Genomic DNA, 21,400 nt, shown 5'->3' with positions numbered 1-21,400 from the left:
CAGGCGGATCATTATGTCATCTCTCTGGCTTTCTATCACCAAAGTTCCTCTAGTTTAGTCACATTACATAAATGATACTTACTTGGTGTGCTACACAAATACTTAGCTCAACTAGTAGTTGGACAAGCTCAAATGAAGCATAGTACGACTCATTGTCATATCATGTCATTCACTTTAAAAATAATTATTACCATCGGTGCCGCCTACCGCTGTGGCTGGCAGGCGGGCACATGCGTATGTGCTACAAAGGGATTGCGCAAGGGACCCATGAGAAACCAAAAGAAATGAACAAATAAATGTAAAATATTGATACTAGCACTCTGGTGTTGATCTGATACTGGTACTCACGTTAGTATCAATTCTATCGATACTTGGATCGATCTGCACAGCCCTACCACATACAAAGGTGCTCATAAGTTTACATAACGCGAGGGTAGGGGTAGGGAATCTTGGTCCTTGAGAGCCACTGTCCTGCCTGTCTTCGATGTCTCCGTCCACCAATACACCCCATTCGATGAACAGGATCATCATCATCAGGCTTCTACAGAGCTTTCTGTTGCAGCTGTTCATTGGAGTTAGCTTTGTTGGTGGAGGGAGACATCGAAAACAGGCAGGGTTGAGGACCAGGGTTCCTTACCCCTGACCTTGGGTATGTATTATGGAATGTTATGATTTTTCAGCACTCCTTTATCTATCTAGCTATCTTTCTATTTATTTAGCTACCGTAGCAATTTAGTTAGCTATCTGTCTAGCCAGCTAGAGTAGCTAGCTATCCAGCTCGTGATCCATCTAGCTAGCTAGCTTTCTTTTTTCAAAAAAAAAAAAAAAAAAAAAAGATGATGAATGTAGGCGAACATCAGCAGCATATGAACATTAAATGACTGATTTATTTTCTCATCTACTTCTCCATGTTTTCTGCTGTTAGTTTGTGGACATGCGTGGCTGGAGGTTGGAAAGTTCCGACCGCCGAGAGGTTCCGTCCGTGTTGAACGTGGCCAGTAATACTTTGGTGGCAGATGTCCAGGAGCTTCCTCCTTCCATTCAAGCTCTACACTGGGTGGCACCGGCGTCATACCAGGACAACAGGGTGAGTCCAAGGCTGCACTCTGTTAATGTTATAGCAATAATAAAAACAAGTTTACTGCCACTCAAACGTTGATTTATTTGTTACTGATATTTTTGCACAACCTTAAAAATATGTGTTAGTTTCTTGTTTGATTTTGAATGACTTTGTTATATAATATTGGACATTTTTTATCTTCACATTTCTTCCTGGAAGAGGATGACTCACCTGTAATCAAATCCAGCTTTTAATAATACATTGCACTGTTTTCCTTCAAAATTTGTAGTTTCGGATTTATGGCCAGTCAGCTGTTTTAATGCGTGCTGCATTTATAACTTTCTCAACAAAACACCACACCTGGTGCTCTTTGTATGAACACTATGTTGATCCGCTACTTCTTGTTTCATTTCCTGCCTGCAATATTTCAGTTGATAGGCTGCTTAACTACAAAGGCAAAGATTCAAAGCACAGGTCAATGTACAAAAAAATCATACTTAAATAATTTATTCACAAAACATTGAGCATTTTTTTTAATTAGTTGAAAATAATAATGACCTGCAAAAATGTCGTTCAGCTCATTTAACAACAAACGGTGACTTAAGAATTATAAATAAAATATTTAAACAAGAAATAATTTACCTGTTTTGGACATCTGCTTTCAATGAGCTAGTCATAAGTCCGATCTATATATTTAATGCATTTTTTAAATATAATTTTTTGTTTGTTTTTGTACTTCTAGGTGTCATCTTATGGTGGTTTTCTCACCTACCAGGCAAAATCATTTGGTATACCCAGTGAGGGAATGAATCTGATAGACAGAACACCTGATGTCTTACTGACTGTATGTCAAGTCCCAGTTTAGATTCTCATCTTTTACTCTTGCTGTTTGAATGATATCATTTACTAATATTTCAATGTTTTCACTCTAGAGTAAGGACATGACCCTCGTCCATGTAGTTCCTCAAGTCCAGTTGCCAGACAGACTGTATCAAGGCAGAGTCCAGCTTGTGGAGGTAAAAAAAACAAAAACAAAATTAAACACGGCTATTCCTTTTAAAATTCCAGAGCTTGTCGAGCTAGTTTTGAATTCACACTGTACAAGTTAGATGGATAAACTTCAAAATGTTATTTTACAACTTTATCAAAAGAATAGTGCTACACTTTACTTGATATTATCGCTATTTTTCAAATCAGGTTTAAATCTGAATCCTGATTGGTGGTTCAGCAATTTCCCAATACTTTTGTGCACCTGATTTTTTTTTTTTTTTTTTTTTTTTTAAACCACCCACGTTGTTGTCCACAGGGTAACTGGCGCCATGCCGGTACCAACAAGCCCGTGTCCAGAGAAGAACTGATGATGGTTCTGGCGGGCCTAGCGCGTCTGAGGATCCGAGCATTGTACTTTACGCAGAGCCAGAGACTTAGTCTGGGCCAGGTGGGCTTGGAGGAAGCCACGGATACGGGGACCGGGAGTCCTGCAAACACCGTGGAGGTCTGCTCTTGCCCTCCTCAGTTCGTCGGGAATTCCTGCGAGGTGCGTCAAGTATATTGATACAACAGGGAGGATGTCTTAATTTAGTCTAATATTTAGCTTCTTTTTTTTTCAGCTCAGTATTGTTCATTCGGCAGTCTTACCGATTCAACATATCATTTGTTTTGTGCGTGTGTGTGTGTCAGTGATAATTTCGTCGACGAAAAGTTTTCGTCATATTTTGTCACGAAATTTTTTTTCCCCGACGAAAATTAAACAAAAACTAAAATAAAAGCCATTCATTGAGACGATAATAACTAAAAATTGATTGACAATTTCGTCAATGACTAAATAGAAAATGAAAACAACACAGTGACGAAAACTCACACAATCCAATCAGAAGGAATGAAATGTGTCTTGCATGTTAAACTACAGTTACAAATAGGTGTGTTATCATTTTCTGGTTAAAAGTTTAAATGTATGCTGAAGGAAAATATCAACTAAATTGTCGATTTAGTCGACTAAAATTGCTCTTTATGTGTGTCGACTAAAATTAGATTAAAACTTTAATTAATTTTAGTCAAAAGACTATAAAATTAAATTTAAAATTCTTGTCAAAATTAACACTGGTGTGTGTGCGTGTGAGTTTGTGCTCATTAATTCACCTGAAACCTAATAAAAATCCCATAGCCTTCACCTTAACTGGATACTTCAGAGTCCCGCCAGAGTCGTAAAGTTCAGAAGGTCAGGAGACCAGAGGAAGGATCAAAGGAAAGAAAGATGAAGCAAAGTCAAATCCACCACCAAACAGACACCACCTGCCACCCACAGGGTTACAAAACCAGAATCTTTCACCAACCTCAGATTAGGGAGAGCTCAAGAGACCAGATGAAAAACTAAAGAAAGGAATTTCACAGCTTTTTTTTCTCCGAATTTTCAGCATTATTCTGTTTTTGTGTTGCTATGCATGACAACTGTCCTTGCTTCCATTTGCACCATTGAGAAAGAAGAGGAAGAACAATCACCTTCTCAGGTGTTGAGTGAAATAGTGTTGTGTCATCTTGGAGGAGCGGGACCTCCTCTTCGTTCTTCTCAGGTTGTCCCGACACGCCCGAACTAAACTTTGCACCATTTCGCCTGGGGGGCCAAAGTCATCAGCTGAGGAGACTTGTGCGGAATGTGCTGCTGGAAAAAAACACATGGCCTCAGGCTAGGACGGGATGAAATGCACAATCACGCAGACATAATATTAGCCATTATAAAGCCGGGATCACTCCCATGGCTACAACTCATAGAGGCAGTACCAGCATTCCGTTGTTCAGGGAAAAAAAAAGAGTGTTTGTGTCTCAAGTCCTTTTTTTTTTTTTTTTTTTTTTTTTTTAATACACGCATTCCATCTTGTCTGTGGGGCTCTTTGTTGAGGTTTTTTGTTTGGTTTGGGCATATAAGGGCCGAGTGGTTAGTGGTTGACACATCTGCCCTGCAGTCAAAAGGTCCTGGGTTTGAAACCTGGCATCTCACCCTGGACTCGAACGAAGACAAGCAGTATAGAAAATGGATGAATGGTTGGAAATTGCATATGAAGCAACCTTTTAATTTTGTCAATTTAGAGGAAGTTCAGTATACAGGTGGGGAAACTTCACCTTGCCTCACTGTTACTCAAACTTAAGTGTGTCTGAAAGCCCAGCAGACACACCCAAAAGTGTGTGCATGTCTGTTTTTGTTTGCACAGTGTGATTCACGTGTGACTCTCCTGTCTGAGGTGACACAGTTTTAACGCACATACACGCCTTAAGTCTAAGTGATATGTTGTATCGAACTAACATTTGTAGTTTAGAGGACTTTAGAAGAGGCCAATAATCAAATATGCGATACACTAGATGCCATGCTTACTATATACTGTGTTTATGACACTGTATATGTGATGACCTACATCAGGAGTCTACAACCTTTTTGAAAATGAGAGCTACTTCTTGGCTACCGATTAGTGCGATGGACTACCAGTGTGATGCACACCACTGAAATAACAAATGTGCTCAAATTACTTTTATATAAAAACGGTTCAGAAAATGAATTTATGGTTGTAATTATTAATACATTATTATTTTTAGTAATATATAATTAATTTGATTATGTGAACGGAATTACACCACGGTATTTTAAGCCCTTCCACAGGTAACTATAGGAATCTAATGATTAAGTCTTACCTTAACATCGCAATTTTTTTAATGAAATATTAGGTGTTTTGCTAATTATTTTTATAACGCGGAAGTAAAACGGTTCAGTATAACCCCACCTCTTCCCGTGTGATTGCCACATGGCAACCGTGATGTAATCCCTTTAAGATAAGTATATTTTAATACTTAAGAGAGAAATTTTGGAAAACTTTATTTACTGGAGAAAACAACAGGGAGCTATTTACGGGGGGAATAATCTATCTCTATTCTATCTCTATTTCTTGGGGCGCTACCTGGTGCTTGCGGACACCACGCTGGAGGTTACCATGTCTGTCTCAAAGAGTTTTAAAGTTCGGGCCGCAAATCTTGACTTCAGTCCTCCTGAGGATGTTTTAAAAACATGTGTAATGTATACTTGCCCTACGATTGGCTGGCAACAAGTTCGGGGTGTACCTCGCCTACTGCTCAAAGCCAGCTGAGATAGGCTCCAGCACCCCCCGTGGCTCTTGTGAGGACTAAGCGGTCAAGAAAATGGATGGATGGATGGATGTAATGTATACTGTAACAGAGTTGTCTTGATTCGATCATGTGATTGGAAATCGGGGCCAATCTTGTGATTTTTAGCTGATTGTTATCAGTTGAAACAGATTGCGTTTTTGAGTTTTCTTAATTTCTGAAGTCAAGAATAAAATATTTCAGTTGTTTACTTGATTGGAACCACTTGTTGACTTACAAGTTACAACCATATAAAAAGTTTGCACATGTTTGTGTGTGTGTGTGTGTATGAGAGGGAAGTGAAAAAGGAATGAGAGCGCACGTTACACACACCTGCATGTGTGTGCTTGTGCGTCTCCGTACAGTCAATGCAGTTAGTCAGTTGGCGATGGGGCGTGTCCTCATTGTCAGTGTGTGTGTGTGTGTGTGTGTGTTTAAGAGTCCGAAGCAGGGGAAAGTAGAACGTTATTTCACACGGACTAAACATCAGGCATGTCAGATAGCTCGATGGCCCGACACGGGCCCGCTGGAGGGGTTCTACTCAGGACGGTGTTGTGGGGGTCTTTGATCGGGCTGTGCTGGGCTGGCAATAGGCCCATTCAGGGAAGGGAGTCTCGACCCCGGTACGGCAGACATGACGGCAGAGGGAGGTTAAGACACCAAGCGGACCAGTGGCAAGAGTATCCAAGCTTACCCGGGCAGGAGAGCGATGGGGGACAAGTGGTCCGTTTTCCTTCTGTCAGTGACGACTGGGCCAGGAGTCGCATTCAGGTAAAGGACGGGTCTTAAGGTGTGTTGGTTTATCTGGGAAAAGGACAAAAGTTGCGCTCTTGTCAGGTAATATTTCCACAAGTTCAAGTTCAGCACTCTGACGGGCGTCTCCATAAAAGACATTTATCCGACGGAAATGTGCTGCAATGAGAAATATATTGGCTGAATTGAAACTCAAGTCGGCTTTACTGCAATAAAATATTATTTTTGTCTTTTTAGGAATGTGCCCCTGGATTCTTCCGACATGGCAGCGGGCCATACCCGGGCCATTGCGTACGCTGTAATTGTAACGGGCTGGCAGACCAGTGCGAGGACTGGACCGGGAGGTGTCTGGTGAGCTGCTCTCATGATACTCAAATACTCGATTACATTAATGCTGCAATCACAAGCTATTTTGAAAAGGTCATACTTTTATACAATGTATGATTACTTTAATAGTAATGAATGCAGCTGCAGCAAATGCCATATCGTACTTTATAGGGATGTTCGGTACCACTCTTTTTAGACCAATATAATACCAATACGAGTCTTATCTCTTGAGTAGTCACCGACACTTATATCGTGTACCCATACCACTAGTAGTTTTGGTGCATAAAATTTGCCAAAAAACAATAACAGTTAATTTTAAAGAGACCTATATATCCCAATCCAGATTTTTTTCCTTAAAATTGCATGAAATGAATGGCATATTTTTTTTCATTCGTCTTTCTAGTTCCTGATTGTAAAACGGCCACAATATCGGCTGCCGTCACGAGTCCTGATACCTTGAAATAAAGCCTGGTATCAGCTCAATAACGATACGTGGGCACTTAAAATGCCTCAAACCTAATTTTTAATTACATTGTCGGTTTTAACTTTCAATAGATGGAACTTTTAAAATTCATCCATCCATCCATTTTCTTAACCGCTTATTCCTTACAAGGGTCGCGGGGGTGCAGGAGTCTATCCCAGCCGGCTTCAGGCAGTAGGCAGGGTACACCCTGAACTGGTTGCCAGCCAATCGCAGGGCACACAGAGACGAACAAGCATCCACACGCACAAGCACACGTAGGGACAATTCGGAGCGCCCAATTAACTTGCCATGTATGTCTTTGGAATGTGGGAGGAGACCGGAGTACCCGGAGAAGACCCACGTGGGCACGGGGAGAACATCCAAACTCCACCCAGGAAGGCCGGAGCCTGGACTCGAGCCAGAGTCCTCAGTAGTAGTAGGCGGACGTGCTCACCACTCATCCCACCGTGCCGCCCCTTTTAAAATTCCTCAAACCTAATTTTTAATGACATTGTTTGTCCGTTTTAACTTTCAATAGATGAACTCTTTCATAAGTTAGTTGGCTGCTTTTAATATTATTTGTTATGAGATACTTAAATAGTTTTTTATATAAAGATGGAAAAATCTTTCAGTTTAGTCACCACAGATATATTATGATCTCTTATCATTATAATTAGCAATGGGGAATAACTAATAATAATACATGTTTATTGAATGTTGAATGATTTTGAATGTAACAGGATTTTTTTTAGCATGATACCTAACGTATGAATAAAATAGATTAAACAATACTTTAAGTCTCACTCTCTAAAAAATATGAATAATTTTTAACCCTTTTTCTGTTTTTAATATTTTTGCTATTCTTTAATATATAATCTAACATCATTTTTATTCTATTTTTGTAATTGAAGTTCATTGAACTCAACTCAGAATAGGCAATAATATGATGCTTTGCTCAAGGACATCTTTAAAAAAAAATAAAAAAAAATTGAATAATTTTCTCCTGAGCGGAATTTTATTGTTTGTGTACGTGTTTAGTTGCACAATGTGAGTTTTTCAGCGAATACCTGAGGTCACAATGGAAATATAGCCTAAATAAATAAATAAAACATAATGATGAATAGTTTTGCTGCCTATCTCGTGTCCCTAATCAGTTTTCTAATCACCACATATATTTCCAATGGCGTCGTGGTTTTCTCCGTGTCATTATTCTCCTTGAAGGGAGGATAAGCCTGTGCACATTTGAACATCTCAACCATCTCCATTATGTTATCGTCATGCAAGATCGGGCCTGCGTTGCCGCTTGCGTGCGCCGCCCATGCAGCGCTGCGCATGTCAAACCAACATCAAATGCATTCTCGGCAACCATTTGGCGAGGGGACGTCGTTCCTGCGTGGGAATGCACACACGTTGAGAAGAAAAGACTTGATGGTCCACTAAGGTTAGGATTGCAAAATGCATGACTGAAAGTCAATTTTGTCCGCTTTGTGTTTCTCAGAATTGTCAGTACAACACAGCTGGAGACAGATGTGAATACTGCAGAGAAGGTTACTATGGTAACCCGGCTCAGAGGTCGTGCCAGGTGTGCCCCTGCCCTCTCGGCACAGCCTCAAACAGGTGAGTTATGAAAAACAAAAGGAAGTAGCACTCCTAATAAGTCGTTACATGACACACCCGTTACATTTTCTAGCTTCGCAGTCGCTTGCAGACAGATCGACGGAGACTTCCAGTGCATTTGCAGAACGGGATACACTGGAGACAAATGTGAAAAGTAAGCATCGCTTGAAAAGCAGAAATATAGATACTATATACTGATTCTACCTTTTACTGATTCTGCTTCCCACAGGTGTGCTCCTGGTTTCTTTGGTGACCCGCTGGTTCCAGGAGCTAGCTGTCGCCCTTGTAATTGTATTGGAAATGAAAACACCTGTGACCCCAGGACTGGAGGTTACATAGCCCATTAAATATTATAATCCAACAATTCATGTTTACTAATAGGTGATTTTTATTAGTAGCAGACATATAGAACTACTGACCAGGTTCTATGTGACTAGGTTGTTAAGAGGAAGAGCCATAGCAGCACTAATAAGGATTTTAAGGGACTCCTGTTCATAATTAACGTATATATGTTTTATAATTTATGCTTTCATCTCTGCAGTTTGCAAGGGCACACTGGAGCCTGGAGACACAAACACCGACGAACGCTGTCAAGGTGTATAAAATGGAAATGTAAGAGTCTCATGGTTTCTGTCATGCCTGTTTTAAACGTTCTCTTGTTTTTCAGAGTGTGATAACTGCGCCCAGACTTTACTACAAGACTTGGAGAAGTTGGACTACGTGCTGGTGCGGATCAAAACTCAACTGGACAACGCCTCCGCCGGCGCCTCCTCCCAGGACAGGCTCAGGAAATTGGAGAGAGCCGTATCGGATACCAAGGTAACGGGCAAAAAAAAGTCCTAACTGCAGTGGAAACTTTTTATTACCGGTACTTTTAACCTTCAGGATTTTGGTTGACAAGTTGAGACACATTTAACACATCCCGATGCCTCATGCATGGCCGCAAGTGCAATGTACATATCATTCATTCTATGTACATATGCATTACATACACACACTTCTATGTGTTGACACTCACGCTTTCGTACCAAATACTGGGATGGTTGTGTTTATGCAAACATTCCAGATGGGATCACTGATATGTAATCAGTGCATTTTGTTTCACATTGTGCCTCAACTTGAGACTTTGAAAACTCTCTCCAAAAATTGACAGCACATTTTCTTAATGGTTTTATTGTTAATTTTGTATTTTTATATTATTAATTTATTTTTATTATATTGTAATTATATATAATTTTATTTTTTTTAAATATTTTGAATTTATTTATAATGAATTTTGTATTTTTATATTTTTATATTATGTTGTAAATATATGTATTATTTTTTAAAAACATTTTGAATACATTTCTATTCAATTTTAATATATTTTTTTCTTTTGTAACTTTTTAAAAAATGTATTTAATTTTTTTTTTTTTTTATTAATTTATTATTATTATTATTATTATTTATTTTATTATTTTTTTACTTTGTATTTTTAATTTTTATTATTATAAGTTATTGTGTTTGTCACAGGATATGAATCTGTACAATGTTTGTTTAAACAGTGTAAGAGTCCATTTAATAAAGTGAAGTGTCGCATGTCGATGACTCCGAGGGGAGGAGGGTGGAGAAATGGCAGTTAAACAGGCCAAAATTCAAATGTCAGGCGATGAGGCATGCAGGGCGAGACTCATTGAATGCTAGGTGTGGTTTAGATAAATGGCCCTTTTTTAATAATAACTAAAAATAAGAATTGTTATTATTATTATTATTATTATTATTGAATGGACCATTTTAATAAGAATAAAAAATATTATTTTCATTAAATGGGCCTTTTTAAATTCTCATTTTAATAATCACATTATTTTTGCAGAATCTGGTGATCAAATTCCGAACCTCTGTCAATGGCCAAAGTTCCAGGGTCAAGCAGCTGGAAGACGACATGCTGACTCTCACCGATGACATCACCGCTCTTCAAGACAAGGTCATAAAAAGGAATTGATTTAATACACCCATTGACTGTAATGTATCTAAAAATGTGTGATTTATTTTATTTTTTTTTCCCCATTCACATTCAGGCTGACATGACTGCTATGGATGCTGACAAAGCTGTTTTAGGGGTTGAGAAAACCCACAAGAGGGCTCAGGATTTGGACCGAGAGATTCAAAACATGCTCCAGAAAATCCAAGGTAAAGCTCGTGAGACGTTCAATGAACATGAACAACATTCACCCGTTTTCTTGGTGCTTCCAGGTCTGCTGGACCAGCTGAAGGACACGGATTCTGCCGGCACGCAGCCTAGTGAGAGCGTGGCCAAGATGGTGGAGCAGGCCCAGCGCATGGTGAAGGAGATGGAGGACAGGAACTTCACGCCACAGAAGACCGCTGCTGACAAGGAAAGGGACGAGGCCAGGAAACGTAAGAAGCGCCACTCGCAGGATTGATTGCGTTTAATGAAGAACATCTAACGAGCTCTATTCTGCTCTATTATCCAGTCCTGGACTACATCAAGAACGACATGAGTAAGCAATTGGACCAGAACGAGGGCTCCGCAGCTAAGTTGAAAGAGCATCTGAAGGACTACGACGCCAAACTGAAGGAGCTGGACGAGTCTCTGAAGGACGCCAAGAACTTGGTGAAGAAAGCCAACGTCCAGAACGGACTCAACGCGCAGGCTTTACCGGAGCTGCTGGTAATCAAACATCGTCGACATGCGCTCAATGATCAGTAGATCACCACAAACTTTATCAAGAGATGCCAGTTGTGTGCATCACAGTACACCTCAGCCAAATGACGCCCGATTATTTCATTTGTCAGACAAGACAGTGAGTTTCTTGGACTAAAATGACGTGTTTCCCCGCAGAATCGCATCAACAACCTAAAGAAGGAACGCAAGACTGTTAAGGACCAGGTGACGATGGCGGCGAATGAGCTGAAGAAAATAGAAGATTTACTCAAAGGGCTTTCCAACAACAAAACGGTGCGTGTCGAGTAGAGATGTAACGTTAAGGGCAATATCGTGATATCATGATATTAAAATTGCCACAATATCGTCGTCGTCGTCATGTTCACGATATTTAAAAGGAACACATCTGTTAAGAAAAGTCAGGTTGATTTAAATTTGTGCAGTTCTAGCACACTCTAGTGGCTAGTTTATTAGTGCAATTAAATTTTCATTAGGGATGTTTTGACCTTCTATGTTTAAAATCTATGCTAATTGTCAGATGAAGGGGAACCTAATTTGCTTGTGAATCGATAAATGTGTGCTTGCATTAGTAAGTGCCTCAATATTATTAGAGATTGTAGGTGGTTTATATGCATTGCTGTTATGTACAAAAGCACAATATTGTCCTTTTTTAGTATGATCTCTCTCTTTTTTTTTTTTTCTTACAATAGTGTGATCTGTTTTTTAAATATTGCCAACACACAATATTGTGGTAATTATCGTATCGTAACCTTCATATCGTGATAATATCGTATTGTGATGTTTGGATATAGTTTCATCCCTAGTGTCGCGTGTGTTAAGCGAGCTGCACACAGAATGATTTTAAATTGTGAGATCCCTTTATGGCGAAGAAAAAAAAAAATCTCCAACGCTTGTGAGTTATGGACCAAAATTGCCAAAATTCAAAATAAATAAATGACTAACTAAATAAATAAATAAATGACTAAATGTGAAAATAAAAATGAATACAAAAAAATGTAATTCGAAAATTATATAAAAAATAACCCTAACCCTAATAATAAATAAATATAAATGGAAATAAATAATAAATCTGTTTTTATTTCATGTGGTACCCACCATGTTTATGTAGTAATACCACGACTATTTTGTCCACTGTCTGCTCTCACTTATTGTCTAGAAAATCAAGTCGCAAGTTGAGGTGACAGTGGACACGATAGTCCATTGCTGGAACTCTCCATTGCAAGCCGGCAAGACTTCCTTGTTCGCCGAGCTGCTCCCTCGACCAATGACAAGCAGTTTGCAATGGCAGAGTCCAACCCAAGACATGCTTAGGACCGCCCCCTCATTTGAATAACATTTCAACTTGTCAGTAGGGTCCAAAATTCAAAATAAATAAATCACTAAATAAATGACTAAATAAATAAATAAATTACTAAATACATTTCTAAATAAATAGATAAATAAATGACTAAAAGTTAAAACAAAAACGGATTTATTTCAATTTATATTTTTTGGTTATAATTTTCAAATTACATTTTCTTTATATTTATTTTTATTTTCACTTTTAGTCGTTTATTTATTTAGTCATTTATTTAGAATTTTGGCACATGAATAATGACATTCATACTGAACTCTGAGTACACCCCGAGGACTAAAAACACATGAAGTATTTGGGAATATTATTACTAGCTTATGATAAACGACTTGATGCAAGCGAGATAGCTGTCAGGTCCTAACACGCCGTCACCGCAGATTAAGATCTCCGTGTCTCTTCACTGTTGCTGAGGCGAGGTCACAGGAATGCTGTCAATATCGTTTGCCTCTGCCCCCCGGCAGGCGTACGAAAAGTTGGCCGCTGAGCTGGATGGCGGCAAGACCGACTTGACCAAGAAGGTCAACGAGATCTCCAAAGTGGCGGCAAAGGAGGACGTGGTGGTGGCCGCAGAGGACCACGCCAAGAATCTCAAGAAGCTGTCAAAGGAACTGGAGGAGTAGGTTCATGACACAACAGGACACTAACTATGTTTGGTACACTTGCTCAGTCAATCCATCCATCCATCGTCTTAACTAAATATTCAATATTAGAAAAAAAAAAAAAAAGAAAAGATTTTTGCCTTTTTTTTAAAAAAAAATTTAAATTTTTTTTTTTTTGTGGGAGGAGCAAACCTCCGTACAACACACTCACACAGACACACACCCCACACACACACACACCAACACACCAGTGTCAATAAGTGTTTTTAATTTTTCAGCCCGTTTTTCCAGTAATTGTTTGGGTTCAAAAAAACATTTTAATAAATTTGATTATACACAGATTATTGCTAATTGTGGAAGGGTGCGGCCCCTGTCCGCCTTCCCTTAATAAGATACACTTTTTCTTTTCTTTTTTGTTAATCCATTATTGTAAAAAAATGCATTTATTCATTTATAATAATTTTGTTTTTGTCATTATATTGTATATATTTGCTAAGTAAACGTATCCAACCATCATTTTTTTATAATGTTTTTACGTAATGGCAAATCGGCACCAAACATTCTCCATGCGTCCTGCTGTCGAAAATGTTTTGAAATCAGTTTCGGCCCTAATTAACTATTATTCCGCTCAACGATAAACATACAAGTGCCGAAAGCACAGCCTCCTTGACAGGGGTAATAATATTCAGTTGAAATTTTACTGTCATAGATGTCCAGTAGGCGGCACGGTGGGTGACTGGTTAGCACGTCAGCCTCCCAGTACTGAGGACTCGAGTTCGAGTCCAGGCTCCAGCCTTCCTGGGAGGAGTTTGCCTGTTCTCCGTACCTGCTTGGGTCTTCTCCGGGTACTCCCACATTTCCAAATACATGCGTGGCAGGTTAATTGGGCACTCCGAATTGTCCCTAGGTGTGCTTGTGAGTGTGGATGGTTGTTCGTCTCTGTATGACCTGCGATTGGCTGGCAACCAGTCCAGGGTGTACCCCGCCTACTGCCCAAAACCAGCTGAGATAGGCTCCAGCGACCCTTGTGGACAAGAATATGGATGGATGGATGGATGGATGGAGAGGTCCAGTACAAGTTTGTGGTTGAAGTAGAACTACATGGCACTCAGAGCTGTTCTGTCTTTTCAGTGCCGTGAAGACGGCGAGTGACCGCCCTGAGGTTCGCAACGCAAATGACGCCATCAATGCCTACAAGAACATCACGGACGCCGTGAAAGCCGCTGAGGCCGCCGCTAACCAAGCCAAACAAGCCGCTGACAATGCCTTGAATGTAAGTCTCTGAATAATCTGTAGTATTTGTTCTTTCCATTTTCAACTGCTAATCTAAACTTTAAAATGATTAAATAAGTGATTCTGCTGTTTTTTTTTTGTTTTTTTTTTGTTTTTTAATATAACATGGAAATAAATTGGCAGATTTTTCACGTTTCAGTGTTCTTTATTAAATTTTAGAGTGAAGGATAGATGAAGCAGAGCTTTTTTCAATTGACAATTGAAATAGGAAAAAATGAATGGAAAATTACAAATCACAATATAATACACTGCATGTAATATGTCCCCTGAATGTTTGTTTTTAGAATGTAAAAAAACAAAAACTGGCGGAAAGAGCAAGAGACCTGAATGAGAATGGTGCTGATCAGGTGGAGAATGCCCAAGAGGCAAAGAGCATGCTGGATGGTAATCACCTGTTCTTTTCTTTTGACTTTGCCTTACACGCACGAACACACACTCACTTCTTCTCCTTCGCTCAGATGCTGCCAATGAAATTCCTGACATCACGAGGCGCCTGAATAACGCAGAGAGGAAAAAGACTGAACTTGAAGCCGACCTTCGTGATGCGCAACAGCAGCTGGACGACATCAGGAGAGGTATTGTGGCCACTTCCGATGTGAGCTGCCGGTCGAGAGTCTGCGGGAACCTCCAGCGTTTCGCTCTCTCTTCTCGTCAGATGACATCTCGGGTACGATCGATGCTGCTAAGAGGAAGGCCGCTGCCGCTAATAACTCGGCCAGCGACACCATGCAAAAGCTGGATGCCATCAAGAAGGAAATGGACAAATTCAACTTCAGCCCCGGCGATTCCAGTCTAGGCGGCGTATTGGACGATGTGGACCAAACAGGTGAAAAGACAGAAGAAGACAATAGTTCCCATAAAAATAACAATAATCCCATTTGGTCAACTGTTTCCAGTGAAGAACTTGTTGAATACCATCCCGACACTGAGCGACAAAATCACGGAAGTGGAGACCTTGACCTCGCAGTTTGCGCCGCTGAAAAACATCACCGACAATGTCAAGAAGCTCAAAGAGCTCATTAACCAAGCGCGCGACGCAGCTAACAGGGTGACGACCCTCTCTTCGCAAACATCACGCACTATACCGCAAGCCTTCTCCTAACGGATGTCCGTGTTGTCCTCCAGATTCCCATCCCGATGAAGTTCACAGGCAACGGCCACGTGCAGTTGCATCCGCCCAAGAACCTGGAGGATCTGAAGGCCTTCACCGACTTGTCTCTGTCCCTGCAGAGGCCCGAAGCTAGGGGCGATGGAAGACGCAGGCGCAGGCAGGCCACAGACAAAGGAGACATGTTCGTGATGTACCTCGGCAACAAGGATGTGAGTATAGGGGGCGGGGATTCCGGATGGATGACTTGAAATCAACAAGCGGCCTTCTCTATAGCCCTCCAAGAACTACATTGGCATGGTCCTGAGGAACAACGTGCTGTACGGCGTCTACAAGCTGAACGGAGTGGAGCACATGATGAAAACAGACTCCATCACCACCTCGCCATCGGAGCCAGCCAAGTTTGATAAAGTCAACCTGCACAGGTAAAGTAATGTTATTCCTTTTTTTTTTTTTTTTTTTTTTTATTCCTTCCATTTTTTAACATGTATCTGCTTCCTCATAATTGATCCGATTCACATCATTCCAATTTCAACATATTCCAAAAATTCACAGCATGTGTGCTACTATGTTTCTCATTCCAGATATTCATGGTTTTCCCAAAATTCAATATTATTCACCCTAAAATTCCACGTGCATTCCCAGTGAGACCGTGTTTCCCCGTGGGGTTGTTTATTGTTTATTCCCAATGGCACATTCAACATAACACAGTTAAATTGTTCATATTTGAAATGGAAATTAATTCAATTCACTGAGAGAAAGATTTTTCACTTGCCAAAAAATCCTCTTGACCAAAAATGCAACATGTTCACCATTAAAAAACCCACAATAAATTCCTTCTTCATTCCCATTGACACATTCAACAAAACAGATTCACGTTTCATTCCAAATTCGAAATGTTCAACTATTTCAATTCCTTTTGGAAATGATTTTCAACATGCCAAAATTTCCGCACCCCACAGAAAATTCCTCATTCATTCCAAATGAGACATTAAAAAAAAAAAAAAAAAAAAACAGCGTCTAGTATAAAACTAAAATGGGCAAATTCTGGTCTTGCATTCTGGTCTAGAATTCTGCAACTTATGCCGCCACACACAGCAGAAAAAGGACAAGGAGCGGTAGGGTCCACACCGATGCACTTAATTGTGAATTTATGTTATGTATGTATTTATTTTTTGCAACATCCAAAAAGTGTCTTACTCCAATCGTGCTTAGAATGCTGATTCACATTGCTGCGAACGAAGATGGAGCGATGGCAGGAATCACAGCGCAACATTGCTAGCAGGAATGACCAGGAAATTGTATTGACACCAAACAATATCCATTTTAGTTTAAAAAAAAAAAAAAAAAAAATGCTTAGAATGTTGATTCGATGGCAACTTGGGTTGCCCCACACAGCAGAGAAAGGACATGGAGAGGTGGCAGAAATGACAATTGCTGCTCGTGAATTCATTGGGAAAAACATTTTTTCCCTATAAATGTGCCACGCTGAAATTGTTGTGTTTGTTGTTATTTAGAATTTATCAAGACGCACAGTTGAGCCTCACCAAAGACATCACATCAGACCCTCCCGGCAGTACGATTGTGGATTCCAAACGAGCAGACCAAGCCAAAAACCTTCTGGACATCACCCCAGATGACTTGGTTTTCTACGTGGGAGGCTACCCTTCCAACTTCACTGTGAGATCATGGCAACATACGTCTCCAATAAGGATGCCACATTCCCAAACACAGTGTAAACTGGAATGATTTTTTTTCTTTTCCAACTGTCGCTCCTCTCCAGCCGCCGGTGGCTCTCAACTATCCCATGTACAAAGGCTGCATTGAGATGGCCTACTTGAACCACAAGGTTGCCAGCCTGTATAATTTCAAACACAAAGAAAACATCAATGTAGAGACCCCATGCAAGAGGTTGGTCCCATTATGTGTGCAACTTGCTGGCTACACAAATCATTCATCATCCATTCATACGGTGATACGTAAAACATACAGTAGCATCTTGTATATTTAATTTTAATCTAATTATAATTATTTAATGTTATTATTATTATTATTATTATGGCTGAACGATTAATTGCATTGGCGGTTACACCGCGGTTTGACAACACGCGATTACGTAATCGCAGAAAGCTGCGATTTCAATGCTCATTGAAACGGAGCGGAAGGAGGGACAGAAAGAAAGAGAGAAAAAAAGAAAGAAAGAGAGTGGGACCGTCACCTCTGTAACTAAAGCGACGTAAGTAAGTACACGTAATTTTGGTGATTTTTTATTTTTTTTTGTCTCATGAGACCTTGAGACAAGTGTCTAACATGTTTAATCTGTTTGAGCTTGGTTTTAAAACAACACTTCACTGTTGTGAGATGACTTTTCGGCTGCCGTCGTGTCGCGCGTTTTGTGAACTGAGTGTAGGCCTACTGTACACGCAAGAGTGCGACAGCATCTCATAAATTTGAGTCGTCCTATATTTTGAGGCTAAATAGGTGTGTATGTGGCCATATGTTGTCATTCCATTTCATGAATGGAGTTTAGGATGGACGAAATTATTGGTCGTCATTACTCACCATTTAGATGCCGTTGTCGTCGTAGCCTCCTCCTTTAAATGTACATGTATTGTAGCGTTGGTGAAGTTAAATAGGCCAAGCAGCGAACAAAAACAACAACTCTTTAACTCTTTCTGTTGGCCACAGCCACGCCAGAACACAGTAGCACCGAACGTGCTTAGCTTACCAAAACAAATCATATGTTGCCTTCATGGACCGCCCAGACTGTAGGAAACTACCCAACTTGTGACCCACCCACAATGATTGCTAGTGTTTTTTTTTTGTTTTTTTTTTGTTTGTTTTTTTAAATCAAATCGGAGATGTTACGTTATATAAGCATGTATAATTTTATTTTGCCTACACTTTAGTATGTGTGAGTTTAGTGACCGAAGTGACTTTTAATATTTATACTGAATTCAAATTATTTATAAATACGGTGTTGACATGTCATGTTTCATGCAACATGAAAAGTTGGATATGTTGAGTGGTAAATTGTAACTAGTAGAAAAAAAATATTAAAAGGCTTCATTTGCCTTTATCTTAAGCTCTTGTAATATATAATAGCTATGAAATTGTTTATTATAATAAGCTTTTTGTTGGGGAAAAAAAAATTAATAATAATTGAAAAGGACTTTGAAAAAAATAATCGCACATTATATCGCAATCGCCATTTTTGGGGGAAAAAAATCTCAATTATATTATTGTTCCATAATCATTTAGCCCAAATTATTATTATTATTATTATTATTATTATTATTATATGCAAAATACATTATAAAAAGTTTTGGGTCAATTTTGAAATACTGGAAAAAATTATTTCCAGGTAGCAATGAATGATGATTGTTTGTTTTTGTGATTGCTTGTACGCAGGTATGTATCGCCATCGGGATTTTTCTTCCAAGGCACTGGTTACGGGCGCGTGAATATCGAAAGGCAGGCATTATTCCACCGCATCGAGATATCCATCCTGACACATGCAGAAAACGGGCTGCTCTTGTATATTGGCAGTGAGGTAAGTTATTCTTGATAACATCATGAAACATGTTCCATTGCAATCATTTGAGGGTCAAGCAAAACTAAAAGGCAACATTTTTAGAAAATGGGCCATTTTTTTTAAACTTTTTTATTGATTGTTATGTGTAGGTAAAAGGCCGGGTTGTCTATCTTGTCTGTCAGCAGTACACTTTTAATGAGATAATTTGTTTGTCATATATTTTGCTGATTTTGGTGCAGCGCTGTTACAGTAGTAAGGCACCTAAAAAGACATACTTATATATTTCACTTTTAAACAAAGTTATGTTTATTACAATTACAGCAATAATGTTGAAAATCAATGTTAGTGTGGAAGTTTTTACACATGCGTACTTGTGAGCTATATTAGTCGCGAGGCTAATTGGTCAAAACAAACACAATGTTAAAAAAAAACAACAACGCATATTAACTCATTCACTGCCATTGACGGAAAAAGACGTCAAATGATGCATTTTTTTTTTGCTGGTCTGGCAATGAATGTGTTAATGTGTCTTTTTCTGATAATGTGAGGAACTGGGTTGGTTGATTTGAGTGACGCATTCATTACGGCTGAAAACATTGAAGAAAATGGAGGGGGAAATGGAAGAAATACAAAGCGAGGACTTACATTAGCATTAGCTACCCACGGTCAAGAGCAGTTAGCATGATAATGCTATTTCTGCTGAATCACGTTCACGTCACATTTTTCCTCTTCATCAACATGGCTAAAAGGGTTTTTGAAACGGTGTATGTGGAAAGATGCAACTTCAGAACATTATTATGCTAACAATTTGAAGGAAGACATATCAATAAAATCGTACCCCAAAAAGATGATTTATTAATTATTTTATCAGTTATATTTGATATTTAAGTTGGTATTCGAGAGCGATGAGAGAGAAAGGCTATTTTGGATTTTGGAGAATAATTAGGAATGAGCGACAGTGACGTTTACTAAACATTTTCATATTTTGTGCACTGCTTATTGGACATTTCATGGGGGAATTCTGGAATGATCTTTAAACCTCTGCTCCTCGCCAAAGGATAATTACTTCACTGTGACAATAGAGAAGGGTGTCGTCCACCTGCATAGCAACTTGCTGTCAGAACCAGCCACAAATAACTTGAAAACATTCCCGGTAAGTCAAAGCTAAGCTACTTGTTCACACTGTGATTTTAATAGTTCGTCATTTTCTTTGTGATTTATTTATTTTTCCTCCCCAGACACGTGACTGGGTGGACATCCTCATCATTGTAAGCAAGGGGAAGTTTGCAGTCCGCATAGCCAATAACGAAGTGGCTAAGGCCCAAGCCCAGTTTACCGCCGCTGAATTCAAAGAGTATTATATTGGCGGTGCAGCCCTCGAAATGAGGGAAAAGTATGCACATCTGAGTTATGCTCCACGTAAGAGAGCTTGGCGTCAAACTAACTCGGCTGTCTGCTAACAGGCACAACATCACCATGCAACCCTTCAAAGGCTGCTTGAAAAACGTGAAGCTCGACCAAAACTTTAAACTGATCGACGAGGAAGTGGGCATCAGCAGAGGTTGTCCCGAAGAGTCCCTGGTAAGTCACGATTGATTGAGAATGGCTATAAGAATCAGCCGTTCTTTATTAAAGACAGATTCTTTTACAGTTTCTATTCAGATAAATTTGTACATTTATTCTTTAAATATGCAGTCAGATTAAATGAATTTTGAAACTGGCTGTTTTACTGGATTTGGACTGATTTTGCAAGGTCCACAGAATATTGTATTCTAATGCTATAAAAACATGGAACCTACCAAAAGTCTCTTCTTCATCAGGATTTTTTATTTGTTTCCATTTTGCAGCAATTAGCATCATAAGTTTCCTCATTATTCACAAACCTGTTGAAAACACTGGGAAAAAGAGCTTGTTGCAACATAGCCCTGGCTGATCACTTATACTCTGCTGCCACCTGCTGGCCGTTTTTGTAATCACTACCATTGCTTTAAGCAACCTCTTCAGGTCAGAAGCTTCATCAAAGCCTTCTGTATGCTCTAGCATTAAAAAAAAACAAAAAACTCTAAATACATTTTGGGGAATGAAGGACAAAGTATTAAAAACATATACATTTTTTTGGGTTTGAATTTAGTTAATGATTGATTGACTGGGTTTATTGAACATATGAACACGTCACAGTATAAAACAAGTTGTAGTTAAAAAAACAAAAACAAATTGTCAATAGTATCATAATTTACATGATCAAAAGGAGTAGGAAGAAGTACAAAAACGTATCTAGTCCTACTCCTTTGTTATGATTGTTTTTTGCTAAAATTGTCAAATATATGTGAAAGTAGTTTTTCTAGACTTTTTGAAAACTGTGGAAATAATGATATTGGTCTGTTAGTAAATAAGATGTTTCTTTTCAATTTTATAAATCGGGATAACTTTTGCAATTTTCATTTTAGTTGGGAAAATGC

General features: G+C 39.2%; 1 protein-coding gene and 1 long non-coding RNA gene across 3 annotated transcripts in view; one reads left to right on the top strand and one right to left on the bottom strand.

Annotated features, from left to right (window-relative positions):
• Positions 1-21,400, top strand: part of LOC144018222 (laminin subunit alpha-3-like) — a 100,231-nt gene that overhangs the window by 67,138 nt on the left and 11,693 nt on the right. For both annotated transcript variants that reach the window (XM_077520480.1, XM_077520482.1), the window contains exons 37-65: positions 926-1,087; positions 1,803-1,904; positions 1,993-2,076; positions 2,367-2,597; positions 6,197-6,310; positions 8,248-8,366; positions 8,440-8,520; positions 8,596-8,696; positions 8,908-8,961; positions 9,034-9,185; positions 10,219-10,329; positions 10,424-10,535; positions 10,599-10,763; positions 10,841-11,037; positions 11,209-11,325; positions 12,868-13,022; positions 14,137-14,278; positions 14,583-14,682; positions 14,757-14,873; positions 14,954-15,124; positions 15,195-15,346; positions 15,424-15,618; positions 15,683-15,831; positions 16,924-17,086; positions 17,190-17,317; positions 18,818-18,959; positions 19,999-20,094; positions 20,180-20,334; positions 20,405-20,522. In XM_077520480.1, coding sequence (XP_077376606.1) covers positions 926-1,087; positions 1,803-1,904; positions 1,993-2,076; positions 2,367-2,597; positions 6,197-6,310; positions 8,248-8,366; positions 8,440-8,520; positions 8,596-8,696; positions 8,908-8,961; positions 9,034-9,185; positions 10,219-10,329; positions 10,424-10,535; positions 10,599-10,763; positions 10,841-11,037; positions 11,209-11,325; positions 12,868-13,022; positions 14,137-14,278; positions 14,583-14,682; positions 14,757-14,873; positions 14,954-15,124; positions 15,195-15,346; positions 15,424-15,618; positions 15,683-15,831; positions 16,924-17,086; positions 17,190-17,317; positions 18,818-18,959; positions 19,999-20,094; positions 20,180-20,334; positions 20,405-20,522 — 3,885 coding nt within the window. The remainder of the gene's footprint in view (positions 1-925; positions 1,088-1,802; positions 1,905-1,992; positions 2,077-2,366; positions 2,598-6,196; positions 6,311-8,247; positions 8,367-8,439; positions 8,521-8,595; positions 8,697-8,907; positions 8,962-9,033; positions 9,186-10,218; positions 10,330-10,423; positions 10,536-10,598; positions 10,764-10,840; positions 11,038-11,208; positions 11,326-12,867; positions 13,023-14,136; positions 14,279-14,582; positions 14,683-14,756; positions 14,874-14,953; positions 15,125-15,194; positions 15,347-15,423; positions 15,619-15,682; positions 15,832-16,923; positions 17,087-17,189; positions 17,318-18,817; positions 18,960-19,998; positions 20,095-20,179; positions 20,335-20,404; positions 20,523-21,400) is intronic.
• LOC144018327 (uncharacterized) lies at positions 692-18,161 on the bottom strand. Its single transcript, XR_013283430.1, has 9 exons — positions 17,969-18,161; positions 10,578-10,730; positions 10,242-10,317; positions 8,571-8,676; positions 8,424-8,501; positions 5,901-6,010; positions 3,560-3,719; positions 3,232-3,352; positions 692-2,590 (listed from the first exon to the last, which is right to left on the bottom strand). It is a non-coding gene; the product is annotated as an uncharacterized LOC144018327 (long non-coding RNA).

Source organism: Festucalex cinctus, chromosome 1, assembly GCF_051991245.1.
Source record: "Festucalex cinctus isolate MCC-2025b chromosome 1, RoL_Fcin_1.0, whole genome shotgun sequence".
Taxonomy (NCBI): Eukaryota; Metazoa; Chordata; class Actinopteri; order Syngnathiformes; family Syngnathidae; genus Festucalex; species Festucalex cinctus.
This window is presented reverse-complemented; position numbering and strand designations above follow the sequence as displayed.